This window comes from Balaenoptera physalus, assembly GCF_965194825.1.
Source record: "Balaenoptera physalus genome assembly, chromosome: 2".
Taxonomy (NCBI): domain Eukaryota; kingdom Metazoa; phylum Chordata; class Mammalia; order Artiodactyla; family Balaenopteridae; genus Balaenoptera; species Balaenoptera physalus.
Genome location: NC_138883.1, coordinates 97,622,990 through 97,631,474, shown reverse-complemented (window position 1 = coordinate 97,631,474; position 8,485 = coordinate 97,622,990). Strand labels below are relative to the sequence as shown.

The following is an 8,485-nucleotide window of genomic DNA, read 5'->3' as shown; positions in this document are numbered from 1 at the left end:
AATTTGTTTTTGGCTGCTTTGGGTCTTCGTTACTGCTTGTGGGCTTTCTCTAGCTGCGGCGGGCGCTACTCTTTGTTGCGGTGCGCGGGTTTCTCATCGTGGTGGCTTCTCTTGTTGCGGAGCACAGGCTCTAGGCACGCCGGCTTCAGTAGTTGTGGCACGCGGGCTCAGTAGTTGTGGCTCAGGATCTCTAGAGTGCAGGCTCAGTAGTTGTGGCACATGGGCTTAGCTGCTCTGCGGCATGTGGGATCTTCCCAGACCAGGGCTCAAACCCGTGTCCCCTGCACTGACAGGCAGATTCCCAACCACTGCGCCACCAAGGAAGTCCCTATATGAATCATTATTAACCTTACATAGTCGCACCCATTTAAGGTATGGGATTAACCCTACCTGTCATTTCCTTAATGAGTAAGGAAATAAATTGCAGTCAAAGAAATGAAATCTTCACTGGACTCTTTAGGGAAATTTCATATTATGAAACCCAAGAAAAAAATCTAAATTTCCCCAGAAGGTAACAGTTACTTTATTTAAATGTATCACTTTATCAGTAGATACATAAAAATCAGAGTGCCTATAGCTGAAAAATATTTCCTTAATGTTTGCCAGTCTTAAAAGTACTGTTTTTTTTTTAATTGGGAAAAAAGAGAAAACAAATGGATAAATATTTCTAAATATTTTTATAAGAAGTGTTTTGATTACTATCTAAACTTAGTGTTTTTCAAATCTCTCCTTCACACCCCAAGTCAATTTTTTGTTAAGGAAAAATTGGTGAGGGTATATGTGGGCGTGTGTGTCTCTTTTTGCAGAAGGAGGTCTCTTCAGGGTATACCATCACCACCTTGTGGCCTTTTGCCATATTACTGTTAAGGGGTTTAACACCATAATGCTCTTTTGCAATTGCAAGCATGAAATACAGTGTATCTCCTTTTGGTAATCCTTCTCTGGATTAGATGAAATAAACTGAGGGCCAGAAACTGCCTGCATGTAGGGTTCCCACCCTATGGTGAGATGATATCCCTGCATTTATGTTGTTTTCACATGATGCTAAAACAATCAGTTGAGTAAGGAAATCTAGTGAAGAGATGTAATGAGCAGTTTTACTGTAAAGTGAAATGTTCAGTTATCTTCTGTGTTTTGTGTTTGCCGAATCTGTTTTAGTGTTTCCTTCTGATTTGTAAAAATATTGGTTGGCATGGGAGCCTGTAAATCTCCTTTTTTCTCTGTTTCTTTGTTTATATTGTTGGAGTGTTTTCTCATTTTTGTTTCAATATCCCCACCCCCACCCCCACCCCCCGCTTTTAGTACTATTTTATTATGTTCTTTTTTTAAAAATGTTTTTTTTCTGCTCTTCTCTTGTAGATGATTCCTCCTTTCCCTTTGTCTCATTAATATATTTTTCCTTCTTTTCTCTCCTTCCTCATCCTTCTCATTTTCAGTTTCTTTGGTATCCTTGCTGCGGATCACTTTACTTATTCAGCGGCCTGTACTAACATCCACACCCACAACGCCCCCTCCCCCACTTCTGTGTTCTCCTTTCTTTGTTCCTTCTAATTCCTTCCCCCAGTAGCTGATGTTCCGGCTTTTCTAGTGCACCGAGTGCACCGATCTCATCTGGTCTGCGGCTTAGGTCTTTTAAGGACACGGCTTCCTGGTAACCCTTAAACTTCCGGGAGGAACCTAAATCCTACCTATTCAAGGAAGCCAGTGCCTAAACTTAACCCTAGATTCAAGAGAAAAGGTTTCAAAAGGACAACCTTAGCTTCAGTCCTAAGAAATAGTTACTGACTCATTATCTTTCTTGTTCTTTTTTCTCAACACAAGTGCCAATTTTCATAGGAAGTATACTGGGACATTTTCCAAGCTCATATTTGCCTGTCCAAACTCTCGTTTGCATAGGGAACAGTTATTCACTAGTGCTTTGGAGTTGACACTTGAATCTTACAAAAGTGAGTTAGATTAATGATAGTGAGAAGAAAAAGATTGGCAAAAGGCCGTGCTATCATTTTGAAAAACAGCTGAAATTGTATTGTGAGATGTATATTTCTGTCTTTTCTTGTCTCATCTTCCACCAAAATGCAAGCTTCTGAGAACAGACACTTGGTCTATTTTGTTCTCTGTTGTATTTCCAGTGCCTAGAATAGCTTCTGGCACAGAGAAGGCACTTAAATCCTTATTGGATGAGTGAATGTATCAGGTATTCTATTAGTTTTGTTTCCATCTCAGTCTGTTCTCTCACGGAGACTTCTGTCCTCTTGTTCCAATCTGGACCAGCATCCCTCTAGGCCTGCAGGCCTAACTATCATCTCGGTGATTCCTTTTGCCTGTGGCCAGTCTTGGGTTTCCTGCCTCTAAACCTTTTCTATTCCTTGGTTTAGTCCTTCTTTTTTGGTGGACCACATTCATCAATTGTACAATTTTTGAATAACTCTTCCAATTGCTATTGCTGTGTAACAAACGACCTCAAAACTTAGTGGCACTCTTCCGCAACACTTATTTATTATCTCCTGGTTTCTGTGAGATAGGAATGCAGGAAAGGCTCAGCTGGGCACTGGTGGCCTGCAGACTGGAGCTGGAACTGCAGGAGGTCTGCAGAAGCTGAGGGCTGGTCATACATCTCTATGTAGTTTGTCTGCATGGGCTAGTTGGGCTTCTTCACAGCATGGCAGCCTCAGGACTGTTGGACTGCTTACATACAGGCTGGCTTCCACTGAATCTCATTATTCTTCCCTAGCACTAAATGATAGCTTGGGGAGAATAAAATTCTAGAATGGATTATTTTCCTTCAGGATTTCATAAGCAATTCTCCATTGTTTTATAACTTTCAGAATTGTGCAATGTCATTTTAATTCCAGATCCTTTATATGTCAGCTGATTTTTCTCTCTACAAGTGTTTAGAATAATCTCTTTATCCCCAGTGTTCTGGAACTTCATGTGAATCAAGGAATAGATTTGATAAACTAACTGAAGTCTTGCTTGGTTGAATTTTAAGTTCCGCTCAATTTTATGTCCCGATAACTGGGCTTCCTCCCATTACTTCATTATTCTAGCTTGAATCATTCTGTCTGTCTTAGTCTATTCTCACTATTAATAACAAAATACCAAGACTGGGTAGCTTATACATAACAGAAATTTATTTCTCACAGTTCTGGAGGCTGAGAGGTCCAAGATCAAATAGCCAACATGATTGCATTCTGGTGAGAGCCCTCTTCCTGGTTCATAGCCAGAGACTTCTCACTGTGTCCTCACATGGTAGAAAGGGCTGAAGAGTTCTGTGGGGTCTTTTAAAAATAAGACTACTAATCCTTTTTAAATTACCTAATCACCTCCTAAAGGCCCCACCTCCTAATACCAACACTTGAGCATTAGGATTTCAACATGAACTTTGGGGGACACAAACATTCAGACCATAGTACTAAGAAACCTTTCCTGACTGACTTTCAGGGATATTAATCATTTTCTGTTTCCCATTCTTCAGCACGTGAATATAGTTTATAATTTATTTCTAAAACTTTAATTCTTCAGATGTTTTAGAGATTTGTTTCATTTCCCTCAGGCTCTTCTGTATATATGAAAAAAATCATGTTTGCTATTATTTTTATATCCCTATAGCACCCATTGCAGGGACTCAGTTAAGGCAGATGATACGTGAATGCTCTGTGTCTTCCAAGAAATGAGCTGCCCCGTTGTTCACTTACTGCTGTAGAGAAGGACCTCGGGGCTTCTCCTTCTCTTTAGTTCAGATCAATGTGCCCATTCTAAAAGCTAGCTCCTTCCACAAAGTACTCAGAAATAAGCCACATTATCCTCCCATGGAGTAGCAGTTTACCATAAATGGAGTGAATTTGCAGTTAATGTATTGTTTAATCAAGCTGTTGTTTTTCCTCTTAGTCTTTAAGATGTTACACAAATTTTTAAAACACATATTCCTGTTTTAAAACTTGGTGTAAGCATAGATTTCAGAAATTTTAAAGATATTTAATTACCTTATAAAAGTGTTTGTACACTAATTGTGTCGTGTTATATTCTATTGTGTTAATCAACCTAGTTGAATCTTTGTTCTTTGACTAGGGGGTATTGATCACTATTTTGAGGATCTTATGAAGGCAGAACATGGGAAAAAAACAAACTCTCAAAAACTGGGAAAAATAATAAAGCTACCCTGGAGATGTTTTATCCAGTTACACACCTAACACATGAAATTCTCCATCCCTGAGAGCAAAGCAAGAGATTATCTTAATACCCAAAGTTAAATTAGTAAAACACAAACCCAATAGGATAAACTTCTCCATCTCTGGTAGTAAATGAAAAGGTGATTTTAACACTCTAAACATCAATGATAGTGATCTGGGGGTAACCTCAAGCAAGCAGTATCAGAAAATGATTGTGATTGATTTAGTTGAAATCTAATTGAATGTATTATATCCTGTCTGAAGAAAGACAACGTGAAGAGCAATGGTCAGCACAAAGTATAGCAAAAACAAAAACAAAGAACCAGAAGTTATTTGTTTTGCACTATTCATATGGGATAAACACATTAATTCTGCTAGTCAAGAATATGGTTAGGGTGATTCAGCAGGCCTCACTGTAATTCAGTTTGTTAAGATTTAATCAATGCACTTTTTTTTTTCTTTTTTGGCTGTGTTGGGTCTTTGTTGCTGCGCGCAGGCTTTCTCTAGTTGCGGTGAGCGGGGGCTACTCTTCATTGCAGTGCGGGGGCTACTCTTCGTTGCAGTGCGCGGGCTTCTCATTGTGGTGGCTTCTCTTGTTGCGGAGCACAGGCTCTAGGCGTGTGGGCTCAGTAGTTGTGGCTCGCAGGCTCTAGAGCACAGGCTCTGTAGTTGTGGCGCACGGGCTTAGCTGCTCCGTGCACGTGGGATCTTCCCGGACCAGGGATTGAACCCGTGTCCCCTGCATTGGCAGGCGGATTCTTAACCACTGTGCCACCAGGGAAGTCCTCAATGCACTTTTCAAGGATAGTATTCCAAATGAAAATGAAACTGAATTGCAATCAAATAGAATACTTGTTTTTCCAGTATTCCAGAAAGTTTTAACATGATCCCATCTACCTACTCTTACATCATCCACTTTATACACAATAGCTCTAGGATAACATACTCAGTTCCACTTCTTATCCATTTGAACCCTGTCAGTCACTCTTATTTTCAACAAAAATATATCTCATAATCTCCAAACTAAAAATCTACTGTTGCTTGTCCAAGATCAAAACCCTCATATTGAAAACAAACAAACAAACAACCCCTCATGTTGGGCTAATCAGGTAAGATCTTAACACAGGATGTACATTTTTAAAAATTTTTTTATTTATTTAATTTATTTATTTTTGGCTGTGTTGGGTCTTTGTTGCTGCGCGGGCTTTCTCTAGTTGAGGTGAGCGGGGGCTACTCTTCGTTGTGGTGTGTGGGCTTCTCACTGCAGTGGCTTCTCTTGTTGTGGAGCACGGGCTCTAGGTGCACAGGCTTCAGTAGTTGTGGCATGCGGGCTCAGTCGTTGTGGGTCACAGGCTCTAGAGTGCAGGCTCAGTAGTTGTGGCGCACGGGCTTAGTTGCTCCGTGGCATGTGGGATCTGCCTGGACCAGGGCTCGAACCCGTGTCCCCTGCATTGGCAGGTGGATTCTTAACCACTGCGCCACCAGGGAAGCCCCAGGATGTACATTTTTGACAACTAAAAATTTAAGCTTCCTAAAAACGACCTAGTTGTTTAACATGTGCAAGTCACTTCATTTCTTTGAGCTTCTGTAAAGCAAGAGGGTTTATCTAGCACTGACCTATTATGAAAATTGTATTACTGTCAGATTTTATAAGGTACAAATATAGCCACATTTCCTAGCAAAATTAAACTTTTTCCCGAAAAAGTAAACAAGCCAATGGAACTCTCTGAATAGTGTTTCTCTAGCTGCAAGCTGCAATCCATTAGTAAATCACGAAATTAATTTAGTGGATGCACCACCTGTCAGCATTAAAAACAAGCTGAAATAGAATAAAAGAGAATAGGAAATCTCAGACTGCATCTTAGTCATCAGTATTGTTTTGTGAATTATTTATTTCAGTTTTATACATAAAAGTGTATACTGAGTTAGGATGGGACAATTTTGATGTTTGAGATACACTGCTCTAAAGCTGCGGTTGTTAAAGAGTGGACCGAAGAAGACCCTTTTGGGTGTACGAGAGGCCCTCCCTTTCCTGATCACATGCATACGTGTGTTAGGTCTGATTTTCTTCATAAGCTTCAACCAAAACCTTTCTCAAAAGATTGAATGTAGAAGCAGGTATGAGAATTCAGCTGTTTTCATTCGAGACAGACACTAAAGATATTTTGAAAACTAAAACAATTCCACTCTTCAATTTTTTTTGGTTTTGTTTTAGAAAAAATACAGTCGGTTAAAATTTTTAAATGCTATTTATGTTAACCTGTTTATTATTTTTAAACGAGTTTTTAAATTTTCTGCCTTAATTACTATTACAGTAAATAGCAATAGATATAACCCACAGAAACAAAAGCACTTTGGAGTTTGCAACAATTTGAGAACCCCTGATCAATACGAAACAAAGGACTTCAGGCCTGACTCCTGGCAGGTTTAACACGGTCCCAGGCCCTTCTGGGGAGCCCCCAAGTGCGGCCCGCTCCACCGACACCCAGACCGGGTGTACCCCGATGAGAATCCTCGCTAATAAGAACAGATATTGACGAAAGGGCAGGATTGCTGACGTAAGCTAGCCGACAAGTGCAGGTTCACTGCGCACGCTATACTATGTAGCTGAAAAGCCGACTTTTAGCTAATCTTTGCGACACTATCGCGTTTCGTTGGTTCCGTGCCGTAAAGACAGTCGCGGAGCCGCCCCCGGTAAAGACAGCTGACGTGCGCGGCAATGGCGGATATGGAGGACCTTTTCGGGAGCGACGCCGACAGCGATGCTGAGCGTAAAGGTGGGGTAGGCTGGGCTTGGGGGGAGGCGAGCGTGGCGGGGCTTTTGCGGCGGGAGCTCGACAGCGGTCCGGTTCCGGGTCTGCGAGCGCTCCGGCGCCGCGGGCGAGTGGTGGCTCTTCCTCCACTCCTGCTTCAGCTCCCCCTGCACTCCCGGCGGTGCAAGCCTCCCCCCACCGAGGGCGGGAATGAAGTGACAGACGCAGAGTGTGTACCTCGAGGTTCTTGGTGTCCATGGAACAAGCCGTGCCTGGGAGCGTGTGGAGCGAAGGGGGCGCGGGGCAGGGGTGGAGGCCGGGCGAGCCAGCGCAGCCGGAGGAGGAACCTTGGAGTCTTGCTCTGTCCTGCCTTGCACAGGCCAGCGCAGAGTAAGGGCTCTTGTGAATGAATGGAAATTAGGTGTTCGGGAACATGGGGATGGGCTAGGCGAATTTGCAGAGGGGCTCAGAATGCCCTCTTGAATGAAACCAGAGCGTGGCGTGTTGGGGAGTTTGAGATGTCTGGGTGAGGAGATTGGGAAGGATACCGAGGTAGGGCTGCATATAGGCGTTACACGCATAAGATAATGTGTCCTCCGAGAGCCTGTGCAGAAACTCTAGAATTTCTTCAGTCGGTGGTATTAGATTGGGGAGCATAGGATGTCTGTGTTTGGAGAGAAGGGATGAAGGATTTGATGATGAAATGAATTAGTGAGTGTATGTTTATGGTGCAAGGAAGTCTTTCTGGCACAAAGACTGGGTATTTGAGTTTGAAATATGAATAGGAGTTATTTGAAGTGAGAAGGGGCCCAAGACCAAGTTCAGAATTCTTGCAAGTCCCCAGGCTCAAAGTAATGTAGTATCTACTTTTTTCCTTAGCACAGTGCATTATCGTGGTTGTTTTTTTCTTTCTCCAGCTTCAGTTTATTCATACTTTTTAGAGTATAGTTAAGAGAGCACCAGGTGGAAGTCTAGTGTGAGGGCTCTACCAGGATGGACATCCAGAATGTTCTAGTCAGGATGTCTGGAACTATAGAGCCCAGTATACTAATCTTGTTCCACTTACTTTGCTGATGTTTTCATTTCCCCTTCATCTGTACTTGTCCATATCCCGTTCACCCTTTAAGGCACAGAACCATGTGCACCCTCCCGTGACTCACTTCCATGAAGTTGTTCATTCAACATTTATAGATCCCCTGTCATGTTTCAGCTACTTTGCTAGATGTAGGGGATATAATGATGAAAAGATCGTCCCCCCTGCCGCCCTCCCTCAGTGCTTAATGCATACTTGGTAAATAATTGGATGGGTAGAAGCAATAGTAGATGTACCCTGCAGTGCTTTCCCATTGCAAACTCAGGGTATGGGGAAGTGATGTATGGAGATAGCTGCTTCTCTGGGCTTCATGTTTTACCTTCTTGTAAGTCTACTGCTGCATTCTTCCCTCTTACCGTTAGATTATAGAACTCTCTAGGATTTACTTCCAAATCTGTCCTTGAAGGTTGCTGTTGGTCCTGAACATAGGATGGATGTGGCAGGGTAACTCCTGTTATATCATCATATTT

The 8,485-nt window shown here is 42.2% G+C and overlaps 1 protein-coding gene across 2 annotated transcripts in view; it reads left to right on the top strand.

Annotated features, from left to right (window-relative positions):
• The first annotated feature begins 5,641 nt into the window (after window positions 1-5,641).
• Window positions 5,642-8,485, top strand: part of LEO1 (LEO1 homolog, Paf1/RNA polymerase II complex component) — a 47,722-nt gene continuing 44,878 nt past the window's right edge. Inside the window, exon 1 of one of the 2 annotated variants that reach the window (XM_082446518.1) lies at window positions 5,642-6,946. In XM_082446518.1, coding sequence (XP_082302644.1) covers window positions 6,889-6,946 — 58 coding nt within the window. In that variant the 5' untranslated portion in view covers window positions 5,642-6,888. The remainder of the gene's footprint in view (window positions 6,947-8,485) is intronic. The other variant, XM_082446517.1, reaches the window with a different exon arrangement.